This window comes from Aotus nancymaae, unplaced genomic scaffold (assembly GCF_030222135.1).
Source record: "Aotus nancymaae isolate 86718 unplaced genomic scaffold, 86718_ANA_hifiasm-v0.15.2.pri h1tg000043l, whole genome shotgun sequence".
NCBI classification, from domain to species: Eukaryota; Metazoa; Chordata; class Mammalia; order Primates; family Aotidae; genus Aotus; species Aotus nancymaae.
Window position 1 is genome coordinate 8,768,017 of NW_026988457.1, and position 25,596 is coordinate 8,793,612.

A 25,596-nucleotide genomic window follows, 5' to 3' on the forward strand; every position below is an offset into this window, starting at 1 on the left:
ACGCACCCCCCCACCCCACTCCCCACACACACAAAAGTTCACCCACTACACCTGCCTTCCCCAGATGGGGCTCCCTGCGCAACGCCTTCTCGTCCTCCAGGATTTTCCAACGGTGGCGCAAGCTCCTCCCTCAACCGAGCTGGGCGCCGTCCTAGAGCCAAGCGCCCGCCAGAGCGGAGACTGGGGGGCGGCGAGGAGTGGGCCCAGCTCGCGGCCATTGGTTGTGCGGTCGGGAGGGGCGGGGGGACGACGCGCGGGCTGTGCAGAGCCGGCAGCCCCGGTCCATTCCCGCTGCGCCCGCTGCCCGCCGTGCGCCCAGGCTGCGCGCCGCGCCCCTGCGCCCGACATTCCCGAGGACGGCTTCGCGGGTGCGGATCGTCCAGCCTGGAGCATCGCCCCACTGCGAACGCAGGAGCCCGGCCCGGGAAGTCGCGTGTCCTGACCTGCAGGTCAGTGAGGGAGACTTGCAGGGTTCCGAGCTCTGGGGGTGAACTTGCCCAACGCGGAGACGCCCCGACTCCTTGCCTGGGGCCGCCTTGGGTCCTGGAGGAAAGCCGCCTCCCAGACTCTTTCCGGGCTCCCGGAGATCTGGCTCCTTGCTGTGGAACACCCCCAAATCTATCCCTTTCGCGTTGTCCTTACCGTCCCGAGCAGCACCCGCAGCCCGGCTCTCCGAGTCTTGGGGTGACTCCACGGGCTGCAGTAGGAGCCGCGAGGGGCCCTGAGCGCAATGTCCTTGGCCCCAGGATGACCTGCCTCGGTCCCGGACACGGGGAGCCGGAAAGGTCTACCCTCGCGTCCGCCGCTCTACAAAGGTGGATTCCTCCAGGCAGGCGTAGACAGTTCCACACTTTGCAGAGTGTGTGTCTAGGTACATTCTGTTTGCTTTTGCCTTTGTAGTGTGTGGAGGGTCATTCCTGGGTTTGTTTTGCTCCTGTCTGATTTTCTAGGGTCATTTGCGTCCCTTCCCGGGAACGGGGACTCGCCACGCGCACACTGACAGCTGGCTTTGCACATTAAGGCTCTGGCGAGTCTTTTCGCCCGTCTTCGGGTGGCCCTAAATCCGGGGAAGTTTTATGTAGAGCAGAACACTTGCGTTTCCCAGGGGTGTTTTCCCTAGCTCCCGGAAACCCAGTAGGTAACTGCGCCAGCGACCCTTCCCCTTTTCCCAGGTCTGATGAGACACTGGAATCATGCCTTTCCCTGTCGAGGTGTGCAAATGATGGGCAAATTGCTTAAGTTCCGATTTAGGAAAGGGATCTGTAATGTGCCCTCCTCCAGGGATCAGAGGGACCCATTCATTCACAGAAATATCTTTCTGGGGACCAGGATTAGGGCCATGCTTGCCCGCTTTCCTCCACCAGATGCCTGGGCTCCATTGGTCTCGGGTTTGATCTCAGACTCTAGAGACGGGGTCTGTTTCTTAATGTCCTTCATTTCCTCTCCCCGATAATTTTCATTCGGAAACTGTTCTGCTAAAGTAAGTACTTCGGTGGTTCTTTGTGGTAAATGATGGGCTCCGATGGCTAGAGGATGTCTCAAAGCCTCGCATTTGGTACAACCCGTACTACAGGTGCAAAGGGCGGGGAAACTGACAGCCTCATTGTCCTGGGGCGGACCCGCGGGACTACTCCCTAAGACTTTTCTCCTAGGTGCTTCCAGGATTCATTGTTCAGACAACAGCCTGTCATCAGGAAAAGAGGCTCGACAAGTGACGATCTTTCTTAAAGGGTTTGTCGCTTCATGCAGTCTTGCAGAGCCCATGCACCCTCTGGGGGGGTGGGGGGGAATATATATATTTATTTAATTTGCTGAATTATACAACTAGTCTGGGTGTCTCAGCTTATTTGTGATCCTGCCCATAGAGGTTCTTAAGTATCTTTTTGTAACCAAATACTCTTCATTTTACTAAGTAGAGTTATGTCTTTTTCCCTCTACTACCACACACAGGGCACTGTTTTTAGTTGATCTGTAATGTAAATTGCCTTTTGGAGGGCTTGTAAATGACGCTGTCTGGTCTCAGAGCCTCCCTCAGCCCATGCCCTAGTCACCTTCAAATGCTGGACATCGTAGAGCCCCCGCACCATCTGCCAACCTCAAAAGTAATCTGGAAATATTGAGAGCCAGCAAGTGGGTGGGATATTCCATTTTTGCGTTTTGGCTTTGAGGGGCTTATTTATTATTTTTTATTCCTCTGTGTAAGCCAAAGTGCTTTGAAGAGCTGAACACACACATTTATTGTTCTCATTAAAGAAACCTGTTGTAAGCTAAGATCGAGTTTATACTCCCTTGTTGTTGATTCGTTCCGTTCGACAGATTTTACTAGATGTCTACGATGTGAACAAGCACATCAGGGGTTAAGAGACAAATAACCGTGTGATTGTGTGTGGCATCAAATCCATGAGAGTTTATTTGCAGGTTTCCTGGGTTTCTCTTCCTTTTTCTTTTCTTTTTTTAATGAGAGCAGATGAATAATGACAGAGCTGATTCGTAAGAATGACCAACCATACTAACCTTTAAGCAAACTTGGAGTTATCCATTCATTATAAAAAAGAAAGACTAACTCATCACAGCAAAAATTCTGATTCAGCCTCTGCTAGATCAAGTCTGAGCTCATTTGATAATCGTTCTTCTCTGGCTTACTCTTCTCCCTCTACTTATATGACAACATTTGGAGGAGGGGGTCCTCTATTTAAAAACGTTTGTACAGTTTGTATGAGCATTTTTTTACTTAATTAGTTATGATGGAGAAGTGAGAAAATTATGGCTGAATTTTTGTGTTTTCTTCAATCTGATTGTTTAAGTAGTAATTTAAGAATCTGAAAAAATACATTTCTGAATGGCCCTGGGTGCCAGGCACTATGTAGGTCCCACTTGCCTGGTTTCTGGTACCCATGAGCCACTCAGTAGAAATTTGTTAAATGGAAGTAAAAGCCAAAAAGTAGTGCTGCAGAAGAATGTTGTTTTCTTCAAATATCTACCTGTGGAGCATATTATATTAGTATCTTAATACAAAGTATTATAGGCCTAATATTTACAGACTTTAATGATTATTTATAATGAGAGCTAAAAAGAATAATAATAAAGCCTTTAAGTTAATTAATAGAATAGGGAACCCGACAAGGAAAAAGTTCAAGCTTAGTGCATGAGTTGACAGAATTCCTTTTAGCTAACATATGTGCCTAGAGGATTCAAGCCAGAGGCTTAGATGAAGAAGCCCTTGGTATGCACATGTGGTCCAACCTTTGATCTAGCGTTCAGGAAGTCCATCTGTGCATTCACTGGCCATTTCAAGGGCCGGTCAACAGTCTACTGGGCCAAATTCTGTGGTCCCTTCTGTTCTGATTCTGATTTGTGGCAGATGTGTCTCTAGGATACAATGTCTTCATGCTCAGTCTCATGACATAAAATGCCTCCTTCAAGAGTTTCTTACAAATATGGGAAATAGTCATTATTTCGCCTCTACTAAGTTTGGAAATTTTTTTTGAAAAAAAAGATATTTGAGCCATGAAGCAATCATACACACTTTAACATATGTCTAAGATGAAGTAGCCTAATCCAACCAAAACAGTGCCAGTCTGACAAACCTCCACATTGCCATCAGGAATGGGTACCTCACTAATAACCTCTGAGTTCCTAACTTTTAAATTATCATCTATTAAGCTATATTAAGATAGGAAATTAGTCAGTCTTGCTCTACAATTTGTACTTTGATTCTTGATGCTGATATTGTTAACAGTGAAAGGGTCTGGAAAATGTACGCCTCTGATAATTGTTAAAAGGGTCACTTAAGAAGGTAACAGACCTGAATCCAACTTCTGATCAGAAGCAGAAGGATAGGTGGCAATAAGAATCAGTTTCAAATTAAGAGAGACTGGAAGATGACTGAAACCACAGTTAAAACACTAACTAAATTCATTCATAGAACATTCAATGTATAGATTAACTTCCCAAGGGAAGCCTGTATAGTAGCTTTCCTGTTTAATTTGCCAGGGTTGTCTGGTACTGATCAGAAGTACCTGTTAATCTATCAACTGTTGTTACTCGTTAAACTGGTTTGGTCCTTATTCACCTTTGATTTCCTTGTGACCAGGATTATATCAGAGGGATATACTATTCTCATTTCTTAAGTAGAACACTGACATCCTGTAAAATGCAATGCTACCTCAAAGTACATTTAAGCCCTATTAGGAAGATTTACTCTCTGGCATCAGCCTGAGAGTCAAACTTTGAAAAATATGGTAGAAATGAACCATTTCAAAGGTTTGTATTAAGTACAGATGATACAGAAAAAGAGGAGAGAAGGAGGAGGGGGAAGAGAAAAAACAAGTTCTGGGCTTAAAAACCAGGAGTATTTTTATGGCATATGTTATAATCAAATTTTATTTCTTTTCTTAATGAAAATACCTTTATTATTTTTTTCTGATGTTAATACACATTCTTTTTGTCAAAATATAAATACAGAAATGCACAAAATAGAATGTTAACATGCCCCATAATATTACCCTCTAACAAAAACGTATGTTAACAGTTTGGTATATAACCTCTTGTTTTATTTTGTTTTTGCATCTAAAATATATGTGTGAATAATAGTAGTAACAGCAGCAGTAGTAGTAGTAATTTTACAAAAATGGAATCATACTATATACTATTCTGAAGGTTACTTTCTTGACTTAGCCATAAATGTTCAGCATCTTTTCATGTTAGAAAATCTGGTCCTTTTTCAAAGGGAGGGGAATACCACACACTGGGGCCTGTCGCAGCAGTGGTAGGAGGGAGAGCATCCTACCACCCCAGCGTGGTAATGCGTGTGGGGCTTAATACCTACGTGATGTGTTGATAGGTGCAACAAACCACCGTGGTACATGTTTACCTATATAACTAATTACACGTCCTGTACATGTATCTGGAAATAAATGTATCATTTACACTGTTATCCTATAATGCCACCTAGTTTGTGTGAAAAGGGAAGCATTCAAATAGTTCATGCAACAAGCAGTAGACCTTCCTCACTATGACCTGGCACATAATACTCTTTTCCTTTAAAAAAATATATTAGCAGTTAACATTTATATAGAAAAGTACACAGATCATAAAGACATAATTTATGATTTATGTGTTCAATATGACACACCCATATAAATGGTACCAAGCCCAAAAAAAAACTTACTAATGCAGATTGAGCATCCTTAATCCAAAAATCCAAAGTCTGAAATGTCCCAAAATCTTAAACTTTTTGAGCACCGGCATGACGCCACAGTGCATGGTACCCTTTTCATCAAAAGGCAGCATGGCAGGTTGAGACTGAAAGCCTGCTGTTTGTTGTTGCTGTTGTGGAACAGCTGATACAAGTGTTCTTGTGATGCAACTGTACTGCTTAATTACTTTTTTCTTTTTGGGATGGAGTCTCGCTCTGTCACTCAGGCTGAGGTGCAGTGGTTCGATCTCGTCTTATTACAACACCTGTCTCCCAGGTTCAAGCAATTATCCTGCTTCAGCCTCCCTAGTAGCTGGGAGATTCTCCTGCCCCAGTCTCCCGAGTAGCTGGGATTACAGGCACCTGCCACGATGCCCAGCTAATTTTTGTATTTTTAGTAGAGACGAGGTTTCACCATTTTGGCCAAGTTGGTCTCGAACTCCTGACTTCAAGTGATCCGCCCACCTCGGCCTCCCAAAGTGCTGGGATTACAGGCGTAAGCCACCGCACCTGGCCTGCTTAGTTACCCTTGAACACATTTTTTCTTCTGTGTTAATGATGTCATATCTTTTAGTGTTGAGTATTTATGTACGAATAAGTGTAAGAAAATAATTGCTATGAGTAGTGTATAAATTTAGTCAGGAATGATGGTGATACCAAATAACCACACATCGTCCACAAGGGTGGCTAAGATAGTGACACTTTTGCTTTCTGATGGTTGAATGCACACAACTTTCTTTCATGCAAGAAAATTTACACATATTGTATAAAATTAGCTTCAGGTTATGTGTATAAGGTGTATATGAAACATAAATGAATTTTGTGTTTAGACTTGGGTCTCATCCCTAAATATCTCATGTATATTCAAATATTCCAAAATCCAAACAAACAAACAAAAAAATCCCAGATCAGAAACACTACTGGTCCAGAGCATTTGGATAAGGGATACTCAATCTGTACCCTCTGCCATTCCCCTCAAAGTAACCTGTCATTCTAACAACTCCTCATGGGAAAGTCCTTGGTGAGCTTGGATGCTAGTCTCAGACCGTCAGAAAGACTCCTTGCCAACAAAGTGGGTCTAGTTGAATGGGATGAGTTTCCAAGATTCCTCAGTGTGTTCAAGTGTCACCCTATTATCCCTGTTGGTTTTGGTCTTAACATTTTTCCACTGGACTCCCTGCTTGGCACATATTTTGATTCATATGAGGAAAAAAAAGCCTCTGGATTAAAAAAATTTAACTTCTTTTTTGTCTGCCTTCCTCTTGTTAGCCACTCAGCTCAGCTCTGAGTGTGGAGTGGATTTTGGGTTGCAAAAGAGGTCTTGGGCCCTCAATGTGTGTTTTTTGTCACTAGCTGGAGCTCCTACTGCACATTCTTTTTCAAAAATAAGTAACATACAAACAATGACCTTCAAATTTCACTTAACTTTTGGAGGCCTCATTTTCCTGACTGCTAAAGACTTTTCGCTTTCTGTTTCTATAAAATTTTTTTCTTTTGTTGTTATTAATGCTTGTTTGGATTTTGGTTTTCTATGGTTTTACTTGTTTGTTGGTTGGTTGGTTGGTTTGTTTTGAGATGGAGTCTCGCTCTGTTACTAGGCTGGATTGCAGTGGTGAGATCTCAGCACACTGCAACCTCTGCCTCCTAGGTTCAAGTGATTTTTCTCTCTTTTAGTAGGGGAAAGTTAAGATTGAGATGGATTATAAAGGAAAACAAAAGAATACATTAGGTACTTGATACATATTTGCAGTTAGTTGTACGTTGAATGAAAAAAGAGAATATTTGCTTCTCTTGTGCTCATCTACTCATATGTTTTCATTCCTCTTATTATTTTCCTAAGAAGCTGAGGTTTTTGGATTAATTCCCTGGCATAGTGCTGCTAAGGAGACTGCTGCTCACATCACCATGGCTATGATCTGCATCGAGGACTGTTAGAAGCACGGTCCGTGCACCAGTGCCCGTTTGAATTATTACTTATTCGTCATGAGATACAGAACTCATGCCAGAATATAAATCAAATAAGGCACTAGGCATACTTTTTAGTTTAGCTATTTCCCTTTTTTCTTTTTCTTCTTTTGTAACAAGACTTTCTTGATGAAGGAAGCACTGTATTTGTTGCAAGTTCCTCATCTCACAGGGACCTGTAACCAACATGTCAGAGAGGGAGCCAGGTGGCTGCTTTGAGTAGCCTTGATCTCCAAAGTAGCACTTCGTAGTCAAATTGAAAAATTTCTAAACATGTAAGCCTTTTTTTTTCTGTGCTGATTTGCTATTGAATTTTGAGCTGTTTTGGTTTCATTTTGGTTTGGTTTGGTTTAGCGTTGAAATGGAGTAGCTAACAGTCCTATGATATGTGATACTCCTGAAGCTAGTGAATTATAATAAGCTTCCCCTACAATGATCATGAAGTGGGTATTTTCCTTGACCCTTTTTATTTCCACAGATGAGCACAGCGTCATAGGTTGTGATGATAAAGGACTTGTAATTTTCAAAGGATGGGATTATCATGGAGTGTAACTTAAGGAATTCTTTTTAAAATGCATTTGGTTCATATTCAGCCAGAGCTTCATCATCTCACTATGGTAAACTCTATTGATTTTTACTGTACCCTTCAGAATACATTTGTTACGACCCTCCAGCTTGTTCACAAGAATGTATTTTAGCATTTCCAGCACGTTCCTCCATCCTTTCCTCAGTTATCCTGGTGATCGCTTGATCAAATAAAATCTTAGCTTTGTTAGACATTGTTGAAAGACACAGTTGGTTTATTTTTTAAAATATGGGCAGAGTTTGCCCTGGAACCAGAAACTATTAATTTTATTGCCATAACTAAAACATTTCTAAAATTTAGAGAGGGTTCATCATCATTATTCTTTATTGCTGATGCTTACCCCCTTTGAGTAATCTTTACGATTTTACACAAGATCATTCATTCGTTCGTTAAATATTATTTTACTTGTAAAAACAGAGTAAACATGAGCTATCTCTCCAAGAAGCTTCAAGTTTCTTTATTCCCTTACTCTTTCACTCATGCAGCCATCTCACAAATGCTGATTGATCATCTTTGTGCCACATTCTGTACTGGTCTGTGGATATAAAATAAGTGAATTGTTAGTTCTTTATTTTAGGACTTCTCAGTCTGTTAAAGTAGATAGGTAAATAAATATAGCAAGTATAATAAAATGTGAGAAATGCTAGTGTAGAAAGTTACAGAAAGTATGCTGAGAATGCAGAGAAGGGAGCCAGAAATTTGCATAAAGAAAATACATAAGTGAATAATAAACAGATGAGACAGAGGTTGGATGGCTTGAGTAAAGACTTGGAGTGAATAAATTGGATTTGAGTTTAAGTTAGGGAGAGGACATGTACACATATTAGGATTAAACGTAAGTATTTTTTAATTGAGGAACTGAAAATAGTAATGGTAAAAATGAGACTGGAAAAGTAGCCTGTGGCCAGATCATAAGAGACAGCTCATATAAGAGAAGTCTTTAGATTTCTTACTCGAGCTGGCTACTATACAAATTATAGATGCATTAGACTCATGCACATAATGATAAAATTCTATCCCTTCCTGTAAATTCTTAAGAAGTATTCGTTCAATTTATGATTGAATGCAGCAAAGAATATAGTTTTCTTAACTAAAGGTGATACGCTGACCCTTACTTGTATGATGAGTTCTTTTTTTCCACTAGGAGTCATTAGTTAGTCTGATAGCCTCATTGCCTCTCACTGGTTCTCATTTGAAATCATTTGTGCCTGTTTAAGTGACAGCTGGTCAGGATTATCCTTATACAGTATTCGAGCTTATTAAGGAACATGTCTTTGCCTCTACCCATGGCTAAATCTCATGCCCTTAAACCTAACGCGTCTATGAAATCAAAGCTAACCAAAACAGCCTTTAAAACCTTCTTTCTCACCAGTACCAAAAGAGAGTTTTAACATATTACATACACAATTCATACAACTCTCAGATAGTGATAATTTGACTTATTTATGGTCAAATTCTTAGAGACCCATAATAAACTCAGCCATCAAAGTATAGTGAGACCTTATGTTGGTCCGTAGAAGGAGAATAATGCTACAGTAACAAACCCCAAATCTCAGTGATTTAAAACAATTAAAGTTTATTCATGTTGACATAAGTGTCAATGGGGCCAGCAAGGAGTGAAGAGACTCACTGTAGTCACACAAGGATGCAGACTGATTGACGTTGGCAGGTACTTACACCATGACACAATAACTGCAGCAGAGGGAAGGGGTGGCAAATCTCACGCCAGATCTTACATTTTCTATCCAGAAGTGACATGTCACCTTTCATACACTTCATTGGTCAAAACAAGTCATATGGCCATCCTAAATTCAGAGGGAGTTAGAACATGCAATCCTACAACAGGCCTAGGAGAAGGGACATCAGAAACATTTTGTGAACACTACTAGTGACTGCAAGTCTCAAATACATTCCTCCTCAACCCACAGCCTCCCCAGAGAGAAGGAATGGAATGAACATACAATTGGAGATGGAGAACTGTAGATTTGAATTCCAGACCTGCCTCTTAGTGGTGGGGTGAGCTTGGACCAGGCTTTAAATTCTCTGAGCTTGCCGGATGCAGTGGCTCATGGCTGTAATCCCAGCCCTTTGAGGGGCTGAGTGGGGCAGATTGGTTGAGGAGGCAGGCAGTGGTCTCAGGAGTTTGAGGTCATCCTGGGCAACATGGTGAAACCCTGTCTCCACCAAAATACAAAAGTTACTCAGGCGTGGTGGCAGGAGCCTGCAATCCCAGCTACTGGAGAGGCTGAGGCATGAGAATCACTTGAACCCCGGAGTTGGAGGTTGCAGTGAGCTGAGATCATGCCACTGCACTCCAGCCTGGGTGACAGAGCAAGACTCTGCATATTTAAAAAAAAAAAAATGCTCTGACCTTTAATTTTCTCATCTGCTAAAAAAAATAGTGGGAGATAATAATAACTATCTTAGTGAGTTGTGGTAATTAAAGAAAATACGCATATATATATACAGACACACATCCAAAATTGGTGCATGCTTTGATTTGATAAATACTAGCAGCCATCATTTATGCTGCCCTTGTTCTTGTTTCTCAAACTGATTCGTCTGCACATTCTTTCACCCCCACAAGCATCCTGGGTTTGCCTTCGTCTGCAAATCATGCTCTGAAGACAGATTGCTACTTCTCAATGAGTTGGGGATGCCCTCACCCACCCCTACCCCTCCCCTGAACCTCTCATCATTCTTCTGCCATAATGTGTCCCTACGTCCCAGCTCACACCATTGAAACAAAAAAGAACTAATACTAGATGTAAGAATAGTGAATAACGGGTGAAAGTGTAGGTTATTTCCACAAGTGAATTAAAAATGCAGAGCTCATAGCCTCTGAAAGTAAGGTGAAGAGCTCAGCCTTGATAAAGAACAAAGTCAATTAAATCGTGTATTAAAGGTTATCCATAATTTCCTTGAGTAAAAAGATATTTACTTATATGTTTAAAAGACTGTGTAACTATTTCCTATAGGTCACTACTTTGGAGTCTGTTTTCTATGAATAATTCCTAATTATTTTTCAGTTTCACCTTCTTACATTTTCAAGTTGAAATATGCTCTGGGAGAATGTGAGCCTACCCTTGTCTATTGCTTCTGTATTGTCTTTGACAGGCTCTGGTCTTGAATCGTTATCTAAAATGACAACAGGCTTCTGAGGACTTGATTCCCACCCACACTTGATAGCCTGCCGTCTCATTTTGTTCCATGTTATGAGGAACGTGTGGACATTTTCTTTGTTTACCAGACTTTTTAGTTCATTGTGCCACCTGTGAGAGAAAGAGAGAGCATTGGCAGGCTCGGCCGCTGTGCTCACACTGAGGATTAGCAGGACCACGGGAAACCCCACCTAGGAAGGTGCTTTCCTCATGAAGGACACAACGCCCTCTTTCTGTTTTCTCCCTTCCCAGGTGTCCTTGGAAATCCAGGTAGATTAGTAATTTTGCAGCCATGAGAGAGCACTTAGTCTCCTTGTAGAGATCGTGTTTTATGTAACCTCTGTCTAATATCAGACTCATCTGGTACTATTTCAGGTCCCTACCTGTATCCTCAGTCATATGATTGGTGATGACTGGGAAAAACACTATTCATGTCAATGTTTCCTATTTTTTTAAATTGCAACTGCATTTTGCCATGACTAGATTCAATTTCTAAACTGTTCATTGACCCCCTTCCAAGAGTCTGCCCTGGATTGTGAGTGAGTTCATAGGGTCAAGTTTAGACTCTTGCTACACTAGAGACTTACCTAAACCAAGGTAATTAAGGAGGTGGTTGCTAGTTATAAGAGTTGTAAGGAGTGTGAGCATTTTTGTCTGTGGGACTTGCTGTTTGCAGCCTCTTTGACTTAGCCGCCTAGTAAAGTCTCTACTTCTGTTTAGTTTATCTGCTGCTTTTGAAGTCCCTACTTTGAACCTGGACCACATTGGCTGTTGTGGATTCTCCCTGATCTTCTCACGGATCACCTACTCATTAGTTCTCATTAGAAAACTGCTAGTCCCAAGCTTTGACTGGGTATTTAAACTGCAGGAGAGATATCCTTGGCTGCCTCTGAAGATGACTGATGATGTAAGATGCACATAACAGGATTACTTGCTCCTGGAGGCCCGGATGAGATTCAGTCCAGTGGGTGGTGGCAGGAGTAGAGTTGTGAATAAGGCTTACTGGTGAGTCACCGTTCCTGGTCTTCAGGCAGCCTCTCCCACCAATATGGATGCAGTTTCCTGGTCGTATTAAACTTCATCTAGTTCATCCTTCGATGCTTCACTGCAAGTTTTTGTGGCTTACTGGGCATCATGAGCTTTTCTGATGCCCACAGAAGAATCTGGCTTCCATCATTGTATTTCCTTAGAAGCTTCTAACATTTTGGCTGACTTACTGCATATTTTTCTAAGCATATTTTCTTGAGTTCCTTGGGATAAATTATTTTCTTCCTCAACTTGTATGTTGAAAATTTCTAAACCTGTTGAAAAGTTGCAAGAATAATAACAATAAATACCTATATATCTGTCAACTAGATTAACCAGTTGTTAACATTTTGACACATTTGTTTTATGTATGTATGTATACGTGTATGTGTGGGTACTTTTTTTGCTATTTTGGCTGAACCACTTGAGGATTAGTTGATGATATGACACTTTATGGCTAGATACTTTTAATATGCATTTCCTAAGGACAAGAACATTCTCCTATATTACCACTAGGAAACTTAATATTGAAATGATATAATTATCTAATGTATAGTCTATATTCAAATTTCCCTAGTGGTCCTAATAATGTGCTTTATAACAAAGACTTTTTTTTTCTTTTAATTGATCCAAGATCCATCAAGGATCTTACATTGAGGATCCTTGTAAGGGGAGAAATCTTGAGGTCTGAACCCTACTTTTTTTCTCTGAGTATTCAGCTGACTACTAAATAATATAATATGGCCAAAACTGAATGTATTCAAAACTTAGCCTGCCTAGGCTGCCAATTACCAGGCATTATTCTTTTTAAATACCCATTTTACTCTTGAAAGCATTATCATACTTTGACTGTCAGCCTTGGAGGACTGGAAGAATGAGATCATTTATCTGGCAAAATTCATATGTATATATTATGCCAAACATTTGGCTAATATCTGGATGAGATGAGCAATTTACAGACTATGTAATCAACTAGAGTTCTATCTGTAGTTGTATTATGAGAAACAATGGTTCATTAATTCAAGGAAATGCTATGCCTTGATTAAAAATGTCATTAAGTGACTCTGTTAGCTTGAATTCCTATTGGGAAATGCAAGACACATTTTAATTCATGCATATTTGTGATGTTCTAATCCATTTTTAGGGAATAGGTTATTATATAAAGTACCCTAGTTTAAACAAATACATGACTACAGTTATCAATAGAGATAGATATAAATAGTGACCTGTGTAATTATTTTGCTAATGCTGAAGTTTTGTTTTTGTATTTTTTTTTTTCAGACAAGTGGATCCGAAATCTACCAATGATCTTGCATTACATTAAGGGGAAAAATATCTCCTTAATAGGGAATCTTGATTTTTTTTTTTCAAATTGTGTCTATACATGTGATCTTATGGATAGATAATGGTTCTTATTCCTTCTTGTATTCTTATGTGCAAAAATAGAGAACTGGTTACATTGGTTAGTTTACATTGCTCTCTTTCTATGAATCACGCCTCAGCTATCAAGATATTTTAAGTGGCAATGAAGTTTTGGGTCTATGTTACAGAGTGAATGAAATATTTACTGCATATCTATTCTTATAAATTAAACACACACACACACACACACACACACACAATAATAGACATTTACAGGAACATAGACCAACAAAAAGGTTCTTATTAAACTCATTAGCCTGGATGCCTATGGGAGACAGAATTTCAAGTTCTTCCCTGCTCTCTTAGGACAGTTTTAGAGGCACACAAAGGCCTCTGAAGCCTGAGGATACCTAGTAGTTTACATGCAAAGGACTTAAACAAAAGTTCTGGCTGACTCATTCCCAGGGATTTATGACAATCACAAATTTATCTTACAAGTACAAAATCTTTCTAAATATCACTCTATATACGGAGATAGTTATGAACATTTTCTGATTGGACAAAAAATATATATTGGATAAAAATTATTTTACTATAGAGACAAAATGAGACACAAAAGAAAAGGAGCAAACACCATTCCGTTATCCTAGCACAGCATGTTTCATGAGAATTCTATTTTATTTCACTTATTTTTTTGAGACAGGGTCTCACTCTGTCACCTTGGCTGAAGTGCAGTGGCACAATCATGGCTCACTATGGCCTTGACCTTCCAGGCTCAAGCAATGTTCCCACCTCAGCCTCCAAGTAACTGAAACTACAGGTGGATGCCACCATGCCTGGCTATGGTTTGGATTTTTGGTAAAGACAGGTTTTTGCCATATTGCCCAGGCAGGTTTTAAATTCCTGGGCTCAAGAGACCCTCCTGCCTCAGCCTCCAAAAGTGCTGGGATTACAGGTGTAAGTCACCATGTCTAGTCAGAGAATTTTTTGAAAGGTTGCCTAGTTTTGCTAAGAGTAAGCAAGACTTTTTGTTTGCTAATGCCATGATTTAACCAATTTTAGCTACTCTGAGATTAAAAGATGTCTTTCTTAATATACTTCTAAAATACTGGAAATGATCAGAGCTCGTAGGGTGAAATAATTGATTCCAAAAGCTCTCATTTAAAATGAGGTAGGAGAATCACTTGAACCCAGGAGGTGAGGTTGTAGTGAGCTGAGATTGCGCCACTGCACTTCAGCCAGGGCAACAGAGTGAGACGCTGCCTCAAAAAAAAAAAAAAAACAATGCTGTAACATCTTGAAAAGCCAATATTGTTTTTACCTTCTTTCTTCCCATTGATTCCTTATAATCTTGCTTATGATCTTCAAGTCATTATTTCTCTGGCTGTTGGCTTTTCTGTCAATCAAGTGTTTAGCCAATGACCTTTTCTCCTGCTCTCTAAAAGTGCCTTGCATCATTCTGCTACTTCTTATCCAGTTCTTGTTTCCTCCAACCTTCAGATTACTCCTTTTCTTGTTTTGATTTAGACTAATTATGTTAGCCAAGATGGGTCCAGTCTCTGTGAAGTGCAGGAAATCTACTACTTGGTCTTTTCTAAACACCGTAAAAGAATCATGAAAATGCTATGCCTGGACCTGGTTTTGTACTTGACCTTTTTATCTAGAAAATTATCCATTTAACTATCTATTTTATTCTAAGACACTATGTTTTTAAACGCTTATTCTTGCTAAGGCAGTGATTTGGATATAAAATCCTTCCATGGATATAAACATACTAAAAAATTTATTAAGAATAATAGTTTCAGCTGGGCGTGGTGGCTCATGCCTGTAAATCCCAGCACTTTGGGAGGCTGAGATGGGCAGATCACCTGAGGTCAGGAGTTCGAGACCAGCCTGGTCCACACAGCGAAACCCCACCTCTACTAAAAATACAAAAATTAGCCAGGCATGGTGGCAGGTGCTTGTAATCCCAGCTACTAGGGATGCTGAGGCAGGAGAATTGCTTAAATCTGGGAGGCAGAGGTTGCAGTGAGTTGATATTGTGCCACTGCACTACAATCTCGGTGACAGAGTGAGACTCTGTCTCGAAAAAAAGAGGAAGAAGAAGAATAGTTTGATATTCCCCAGAAACACAAAGGTAAATAAATGCAAGGGACTTATACTTAATTACTTTTGAGACTGTATGAGTAGATGATCAAAACAGTTAAGTTCATATCCTTTTTTGAAAAATTCTCCTGTGTTCTTTTTTAGCTTCCCTCTATCAATTCTGTTTTACATATCAAGAAAAATATGTTGTGAATATTTTGAGAATTATACCTTATGTAGATAACTAATTTTTAAAGTAGTGCAAAATAAGTTCTCTAAAGTAAAAATACTCTGAGTACAATTTACATTTATTTTTACTTCTTGCTGAGGAAATATTTTGCAAAGCCTAGGAGTAATCCAGGCAGACAAAAGCCATCACTAAGGGAGAGATGGAGGAGATGGGACTGAAACCAAAGCAACCTAATGACCTGCCCTGGAATTGATTTTTAAAATACCTCACTGATACCAAGCTATTAGTTTGTCATTTCTATAATTTTTATCCACCAAAGTACTATGAAAACATTCTGATTGTATTTTCTGATCATTCATTTAAGCTGTAGATTAAAAGGACTGTTCATTTTCATCTTTTGTCTCACGTCAACCAGTCCAGATCCATGAATTCCAATGGACGATTCAGAATCTTCATCTCCCCACCTTTCTTCACATAACACGGCCCTCTAATTCAATGTTCTCAGTGTGCAATAGCAGATAGATGCAGTTTATTTCCTTAACTTGGTTTTGGTTTTTATTGTGCCAATTGAAGGACTCATAATGAGAGTTCACACAAAACTCTGCTCTCCCAAAGCATTGTACTGATAAGTAAAGGCGGTTCTCAAACAGGCGACTCTACGGATGGCTGAGTCAGTTTTGAGTAAGGGTAGCACATAAGATGATAAACTTTATTTCTGTTACTGCAAGTCCAGGGGTAAATGTTTGCCATTGAATGCAAGTGAAGATTTACATTTAGAGAAGGATGGTGGGAAGTGTGTATTGTCAGCAGTAATCTTCTCTCAGCTAGCATGACCTAAAAGGCCACTAAGCAGAGAGATAGCATTAAGAGAGAAGATAATTGTGCAAAGGGTAAAGCAATGGCTGCAAGGTCTTATATAAAACATGTATTTTCTAAATAGAATGAGAAACAGCTTTGCTCAGATGTGATAAGTTCCCTTCTGGATTCTGGAAATATTCATTTTTAGGTGTTCTACAGAGGAAAAGATCTAATACATCATCTAAAACCATTAATTCCATTCGACTATCAAATCTTCCTTTTGGGTACTGGAAAAAGCATTTTATTATATGTGTTAATACTTTATGCCACTTTCCTCATGGTTTTGAGAGGATCACCTTTTGAAGTATGACAGCAGAACTTGATAATGATGGAACATTGATGTGGCATCTAACAGCCAGGCAAGGGAACAAAGCAGCTTGTCCCAGTTTTCCACAACAACAACAAAAACCTTTCAAATAGTCATTATTCACATAGAAATGCATTTGAATAAAGGTCTTGAAATTTAAAATTGCTGTGCCATGTTTGAGGCTGACTGGTAGGCTGAGTTTTACAAACCATTGTGTCATAGAAGTCAAGGCCACGGCACAGGCTGTGCCCACACACTGACTGCCATGTGTCCTGCCATGCTTACATGAGAGCACTCAGAGATGAGAGCTGGTCAACTCTTCATTTATGGAGAATGGAGGTGCGTGCTATAGAGTACGCTTTTCTTCTTCCAAAACATTACCGGTACCCATAATTCTTCTGCGGGAAGGAAAGCTTCCGTTCTTTAGAAGGGATCCCAGGGCCATGGTGCTAAATGACTTGGAACCAGAGACCCCAGGTCTGCACTGTCTATGTGGTTTCCCGTTTTCCCACTGGGTACATGGTGAGAGTCTGTGCATCCCCCCTTCCTCACTTCACTAGGGCACTGCTTTTCTGTAGATTTGTTCCCAGACCAGGCTTTTATTCCAAGAGAAAAAGGGAAAGCTGGCTGACCATGAGCTAAAACATTTCCACAGGTCTTCATTTATAATGTTTTGATCCAGCTGTCTCATTTTGCTTTCTCAAAAATCACCTTCTGAGAACAGTGATTCTGAGGGGAAAAAAAAGCATCAAAATCCCCCTGTGGCTTTAGGTGTCACCTGAAATGAGAGTCTGCTGGCGCTGCCCCGAGACAGGTCAAGGCTATGCATTTAAGATGAAGTCTCTTTCTTCTTTTCCTCAAACCTTATCTGTTTGGGAGCAACAGCTCAAGAAGCATCATCTTGAAACACACTCATTTGATTTCATTTCCGCAGTGCCACCTCCAGCCTCATTCCACACTGTCACAATGCCTAAACACATACAGCCTGGGTCATCCTGAGCATTATACAGCTACTATTAAATAAAATTCAAGAGAAAGAAGATATTCCCATTTTGGAAACCTCAATAAGGAAATGAGAATTAACATCCGAATTAAAATCCTTTCTAACAGTGCACACTCTCTGTTGTTTCAGAGCAGATGAAATAGTGAAATGAAATCTGTGTAGCTGTGATTTTAAATTAAGAAGTACCCTGGAAATGATATTAAATCTATAATATTTGGGGGGAATATTTAAGGAAGATGATATTTAGTTGTGAAATGTCAAATAAGGGCACAAGTTTTCATTTCCTGGTTTTTTCCTATTTTTCCAAGGCCACTTAAAAGATCAGATGCTTTACCCAAACCTTCTGAGCCCCATTTCCTATAAACCACCCTGTCGACAGTTGAGGCTTATGGTGCAGTTTTGGCTGAAAGGAGGCAATCTTCAGGAAGTTAAAACCTACTCTGGGAATATTTGCCCTATAAAATGATATTAACAAGAGGTCTGGTAGCCAGATGTGAGCTTTACCCCCTGAATTGCTGATACCAGAGCAACATTGTCTGTGCCTCCAGCCCCACCCCTAGAAAATGGTACCGATTTGGGTAGCAGAGAAGGTGGCTTTAGAAAAATCAGCCAACTTCAGCTGAATTTTTGACCTATACCTGTCTAAACTGTAGGACTAAGACAGACTTTGAAAGTCCCTCTAGACTTTCTAGAAGGAACTATCTAATTACTGGCACTTTACTTGGGATGGCCTTTTATTATTCTCTAAGTATGATTATGGAAAATGATATCACATCTTAACTCAAGACCTCCTGGGGAAGTAGGAAAGGTAAGCATCACTGTTGTGCAAATGAGAAAAATGAAAGTTCAGGACTAAACTGTGGACTTGCCTAAAGCAAGTGGCAGATAGAAACTAATTACCCAAAGCATAATTTTTCTCTTCCTACCACAGTTGAGAAAACCGAGAACATAGTTCAGGCATGGATTCTAGTCAATTTTCCGTCACTGTCTAGCTGTGTACCCTGAGTAAATCCCGATGTCTTTGCATGTCAGTTTTCTCATCTGCAAAATGGGAATGATTCCTGCTCTACCTGCCCTGCAAAGCAGTCATAAGGAACACACAAGATGCATAGTCTTTACCTTATCCGCCCATGCTAGAAAAGAAATGATGTTTATATTTGATCCTTCCTACTGAAACGTTAGGGAAATTGAAACCAGATGGTATAAGGGGTGAGGGTGGGGAGAAGCCAAAAGCCCTTGCTTGTCTTCTAATTAGAGATGTGACTTTTGTGAAATCAGTTAGCTTCTTTATTTCTCTGTATCCTCTGCTACACTTAGGAGGTTGTACTGGAACATTTTAAATAGTTTTTCCCATTCAATCTGTGAGGTTTCTATCCTAGTTTTCTTTTCTATGCTGCCTCTGCGACTCTTTGCTATACTCCCCAAAGATGAACGGCTGGAACATTTACGTGCTGTAAAAAGGCTAGGTATTGCCAAATCAGTGTAACACATTTGCAGTCCCACTGCGATTCTTCTTCTTTTTTTTTTTTCCTCAAGGATGGTTAAGAACCTGTAGCAGCCTAATGGAATTAAAATCACCAGGCAATGCAAAATGAGGAGTAGGAGTCAAATTATTTTAAGAACTACTAAGACACCATCCCTAGCCTACTCAAGAACTCACTAGGACTCATTAGACTGCGTGTCACCCAACAGGGACAGCCCTCTTTGAAGCGTCCCCACTTTGACAAGGATCATTAGTGCTGTTCAGCTCCAGCCACAGTGGCAAATGTCAACCCCTACAGGAGTTAATGCTTAATTAGATTTGAAGAACAGAAAGAAAAGGCAAGTTCTTCAGGTAAAATTCAGGGCAGAGTTTAGAAAGAGAAAGCTAGAGGCAGAGTGAATGTTTTCCTGTTAGTGTGGCACCACAATGGAAGCAAGATGTAGAAATGTACAACTAGAGCTATACAGAGCTAGGAAGAGTATCTTTTCTGGACTAGAGGAGACGTATCTATCCGACAGGAGGGATCTTCTTGTCTCACAGCCTGAACACAGTGAAGTGCTTTTCTTTGCACCTGACTAAGAAGAAATGGGTCCCCCTCCACACCTCTTAAAACATAATACCCTACACTCACCCATCCACCATCCCCCTTTGTCCCCCACCACACGCTAAACTCATTTTTTCTCCAACACTCTACAGTTCAGCATACTTCCATGTCTATTACGTTGGTCCATGCATAACACCATGAGAAGATGAAGCGGGTGTGGACCATTTTACAGATAAGAAAAGTGATGCTCAGAAAACAGGTAATTTGCCCAGTTTCCCAAAGATAATGAAGAACTCAGGACTCAAACCTAAGTCTCTTTAACAGCAAACCTGATACTCTCTCCACAATTCTGAGAGAATCTAACCTTTGTTCTTCTTCTTAACAAACCTAAAGTTTTTAAATTAAATGCCTAAAGTATGTAAAACAAAGTACCTAGGTACATTTAAGAAAAAGAGTTACATAGAAATGGTACCTGATTTCAAGGAGACAGAATTTTTATAAACAAATCAGCATCTCATAAACATTCAGTAAAATGCAAACTCACATGTGCAGTGATTTTCCAAAGTGTGCTAGAGGGATTTACTGGTCAGGAATTATGCTAATGAGCTGGAGAATGTATGGAATTAATTTTCTGGGGGAGGGAGGTTTGGAGCTAACTTTTGGTGTTCTCATCTCAGAGTATATACTTGGAGCATCTATTGAAATCGCAGCAGATGGAGCACATCATAAATGTATTTTTTATTTTATTTTATCTTCAGTTCCTTGGAGAAACATGGTACCTAGGGTACTGTAGAACAGAAAATAAAAGTTCATTTTTATACTATCATTTGTAATATAAAGATATAAACATGACTGAATCCTAGGGGAGTTATTTCATCTTGTTTCCTCCCTGGTGAGTTTTCTAATTAATCCCTACTGAAATAAAAACCAAAAATGAAATTCAAATGTGATATTTTCTGAAGAATGTACTGAGTTGCTTTTTTTGTTTTTTCAGTCTCAATGCACACCTGATCCCCTGCTGCCTTTGAGAAACAAGAAGTTTTGTTGTGCTGATTTAACAGCCTGTGATTTCTGCAAACACGACCATGAAAAAAATGCCAATCATCTGTTCTGTGTAATCCCTGTGTGAAGTTTTGACTTTAATCTAACAGTTCATTCCTTCACCCTCCATAAAGATGTCTGAACCTGACACTTCCTCGGGGTTTTCAGGAAGTGTGGAGAATGGAACTTTTCTTGAGCTATTTCCCACATCCCTGTCCACATCAGTGGACCCATCCTCAGGCCACCTGTCAAACGTCTACGTCTATGTGTCCATATTCCTCAGTCTTTTAGCATTTCTGCTTCTGCTTTTAATCATTGCCCTCCAGAGGCTCAAAAATATCATCTCCTCCAGTTCCTCCTACCCAGAGTATCCAAGCGACGCTGGAAGTTCTTTCACCAATTTGGAAGTCTGCAGCATTTCCTCTCAGAGGTCCACTTTTTCAAACCTTTCATCCTAAGAAAAATGGAAGAGTCCTTGAGTGTGGCAGCAGCTTTGGCATCCCCTTATGGAAGTGTCGTGTGAAGCGTTGCCTGATGAAAGAAATGACCCTTTTGGCGTAGACCTGCTTCTTCTTCTCCTTTATCTCTGATTTCTTTTCTATTCATGATGCTTTTCATTTGGGGATGGAGACGCTATGCTGGTGGAAATGTGTGCAAAACTGAAGGTGCAGAGTTTCACACAAATGGTTTACTGAATCCGGAGTGGTCTTCTTCGGGCAGGTCAGTTCATTCCACTTTGTTGGGTGCCGTAGATTCATCTGAGGTGGCCTCTCCGAGGATGCTGGACATGCACTCTTGCACTTCATTTCTTTTACAAAACCATGAAATCAACTGAGCCTGCAGAAACTGGAAAATCAAGTCTGACCTATGTAGAAGATATTTTCCATATTTAAAAGATAAAGCAGAGACACCAAATTTAAAAAGGAAGAGAGTCAATTTAGATTTAATGTATAGCATTCCTAAAACTGAGGGTAAATATATGCTAAACATTTTCTTTAACTTCACTTTAACAAGTGAAAATCACACTTATTGATAAATGTAAGTCATTTGGAAAAGTTTTGGCAGAGTTTACATTTTAATAGCAAGACACACATGTATTATGATGGAGTTTGTAATGCATTTCTGCCTCCTGGAGTTTTATTTTGTTTTTCTGCTTATGTTTTAGTCATAATGCCCCAAAGTTGTGGAATTCTTTGTGATTAATTGCTGTTACTAGTACTAAGAGGAGCACCAGAAGAGATGCCAAGAAGTTTTTATATGAATAATTTCTATCAGTGAGAATTAAGCATATGGAAAATATTCATTTAGTTGTATTTTATACAGTAATAACTCTTAGCTGTCATGTAAGTTCCTTGATTGAGTTTCATAGTCTTTATAATTTTAGTGCAGAATTATATTAGGCCTCCAAGATGTCTGATATTTGTTCATTCACATTAGGTTGCCAAACTTAGAGACTGAATTAGAAATGTATGTGTTATTATATACTCCACAAATGTCTCGTCTCTGATAATTAGTTGTTGTATGTTAAAATAATACTCTACATTAAGATTTCAGGATGTGAGTTTGTATTGAAAATTGTAGGCACTCAAGTTGTGTAGTGGCTGGGAGGGTTAGGGATCCTAGGAGCTGCTGTGCTGCAGGCAGCCAATTATGTCTGAACTTGGCTGGGGGGTGGGAGGGGCTGTCTGTGAAATTAGGCACACACGTGAGCTCTGACATTGAATGTGGGGGAATTCAAGTTGCCCCTAAAAACAAAACAAACAAACTGCAGCTCCTTAAGAGTAAGAATTTTAATTTAATTTTAAGAATAAATGGCCCACAGGGTAAATACTGAACTTACTCAACCTACAGAAGGCCACTGCATCAACATGCCACCGTCTTCCCATAGCAACCAAATCATTCCTTGTTCAAAACATTTAATAATTTTAAGCAGTGAGGCTTCCACACATTCTTTGGGTGGATTGTGCAGTCAGCACTCTCCAGTGACTAGAATGGGGGAAAGAATACACTATTTGTATAGGGTTTATCTTTATCAGTCTAAAATGCTGAGAGAGTGGAGGTCTGGGAATGAAAATCAGAAGGCTTCTTCTTCTTTTAATTCATAAGCCTCACTTAAATCAGACCACATTTAACTATTTATATATCAAAAATGTCCCCAAACGTCATAAGACCAGAACAGAGTTGCTGCCCTAAAATGTATAATTAGTGAAAAATTTGCCTCTGTTACTGTTTAAAGCATGGCAGTAGGTTGGGTGTTATTATGTAGTATAAAAACTGGACTAGATAAACTGCTATTTTAGTGCATTATTAGCATTCTCTGAGTATACATATGTGTGTGTGTGTACACACACACACATATATATACACTCATATACTGCCAATTAAAAGTAGTGTGAAAGTGACACAGAATTACAGAGGCATCTATATTATCACTTTTGCTCTTCGACTAATCCTGTGCTGTTTTGGTTATAGAAAGAAAAAAGGACATGGGTGAAGTGATTTTTTTTAAATAAAGGGACAAATTTGCCACACAACAGAACAATCTGAGTATGATCCGGCCTCAGGGTATCTTTTTATCCTTTTCTTGTGAAAGAGATACAAAGATATCTGACAACAAAACTACTTTAAAAATCAAATCAAATCGAATCCACAAGCACACTCCCATTCCTCCCCTGCTGCAATGGTTCTTGCTCTCAACGTTAAGTAGGGAAATTAAGAGCCACATTCAAAGATGTAAAACAGGATTTGTCATCAGAAGTTTGCCAAGGTAACAGATTGTACAACTTGAGATGAATTCATGTTGTTTAAGAAGTTCAGAAAGGTTGGAAGATGGGTTTGTAAATAAAGAAGTGAAGTCCATTGAAAGCCTGGTTCTCTGATTTTTTTTCAGTGAGGTGATTTATAATCACTTCTAGAGAAAAAGCTTTCCTAGGAATTTTAAGCACAAACCACACTCTCACACACACACGTATAGAGAGACATATATTTACATATAAATATATCACTCCTTTTCTGTACGTTCTCTCGGAAGCAGGGTCAGTAATGTGTGACCCAAATGTCAGCCTCTCTCCAGCACTGCAAAGGTCACCTCCCTCTGGGACAGCGAGTCCCACATTTCTCTGATAAAAAGAATAATCTGGGTGCTTTGACAATATAGAGGATCCCACGCCACACCCCAGACCTTCAGGAGTGGAGCCAGGGTGTTTCTGGATATTTTTAACAAGGACTCCAGTGGATACTAGTGATCAGCGGGACACACGGTGGCTGAGGAAGGATCACATGTATTGCGCTTATGTATTTGCAGAGAACAGGGGTCTTACCCTTCAGCCACTGACCTTATAACAGCATTTGCTCCGAGCTGAGCATCCCCCGCACAGCTCAAAACCCTCACTGGGTCCTACTTTCCTGCTCGAGTCTGAATCCAGCCACCCTCCTCCTCAATGGAAAGCTGCTGCTATTGGAATAAACTTGGTGAAAGAAGGAAGTGCAAAAAGCCACATCTCTTGTGCCATCTCTGAATTGCCCACAAGATGATATGCATGTAACAGACTAGGTTAGAGGACTAGGGGTAGTTGATGGGATTTATAAGATGAGAGAAAATATTTTACATTGAGTACTAAGTAAGACTATTCCCACAGACCAAAGGAAAACAACAACAACTAAGAAAATGTCATCCAGGAGAAGTGCCAGTTCCTTAACTTGCTCCCCTCTCTTGAAGTCTGCCTCCCACCCCTCAGAGAGGCTCCCACTTCAACCCAATGCCAGGTCCCACTCTCTCACTCTCTGTTAGAAAGTCTCCTGGTATACATTCCTATCAGTCCAACACCCTGGACCTAAGACTTCAGAGACCCTTAGTTATTCAAGAGAGAATACTCCCAGACCGCATGTGGATGGGTGTGGTATGGGCAAGGTCCATGTAGCAGACGAGTTCAGGTAGGCTCTGGATCTCCAGGACCAGCTCTCTGCAGTATCTCTCCATCAGTGAGAGGACAACTGCACTTCTCCTGCTTCCTGGTTATCCAGCCAGACCCAGCATGCATCTGTGTGCATGAACACACATACACATACACACACACACAGAAACTCACAGACATACACTCTCCTTCACCCACACATACGCCATCCAAGAACAAATAATAATCCCCAGTGTTCGAAGACAGCACCTCAGTTTTCAAAGTCTGCTTACTTCAGTTTCACCCTGCCTTCAACAGTGAGCTGAGCACAGTAATTCCTTCTCACTCATCCTTCTCCTTCAAAGCCATGCCTAAACATCTGCAGAGACCTCATCAAACCATTGCAAGTATAGCTTTTCTTTATCTTGGATTGGGTCCACTCTGAGTTAGGGTGTTTGGACACCCTGGACACTATAATAAGACATTATTATCAATAGGAATTTATTAAATAAATGAATACATGTGGTGTTTGGTTTTCTGTTCCTGTGTTAGTTTACTGAGGATAATGGCCTCCAGCTCCATCCATGTCCAGGCAAAGGACATGATTTCATTCCTTTTTGTAGCTGCATAGTATTCCATGGTGTATGTGTAGCACATTATCCAGTCTATCATTGATGGGCATTTGGGTTGATTCATTACCTATGTAACAAACCTGCACATCCTCCACATGCACCCCAGAACTTAAAATTAAAATTAAAATTTTAAAAATAAAATAAAATAAAATAAATGAATACATCCTTTGTCACTAGATAAAACAGATATAGTTATTGCCCTCATGGAGCTTATAATCTAGTAAGGAAGGTACAAAAACAAATGAATGAACAATATGTATAAT

General features: G+C 40.1%; 1 protein-coding gene across 3 annotated transcripts; it reads left to right on the forward strand.

Annotated features, from left to right (window-relative positions):
- Window positions 1-286: 286 nt before the first annotated feature.
- SERTM1 (serine rich and transmembrane domain containing 1) lies at window positions 287-23,673 on the forward strand. 3 transcript variants are annotated; one of them, XM_012465576.2, is made up of 2 exons: window positions 287-449; window positions 20,762-23,673. In XM_012465576.2, the coding sequence occupies exon 2, from the start codon at window positions 20,943-20,945 to the stop codon at window positions 21,264-21,266; it is 324 nt and encodes a 107-aa protein (XP_012320999.1). In that variant the 5' UTR covers window positions 287-449; window positions 20,762-20,942; the 3' UTR covers window positions 21,267-23,673. The 3 variants fall into 3 exon arrangements, with proteins under 3 accessions (XP_012320999.1, XP_012321001.1, XP_012321000.1); XM_012465578.2 differs by lacking the exon at window positions 287-449 and adding an exon at window positions 805-871; XM_012465577.2 differs by lacking the exon at window positions 287-449 and adding an exon at window positions 1,338-1,480.
- The last annotated feature ends 1,923 nt before the right edge of the window (window positions 23,674-25,596 follow it).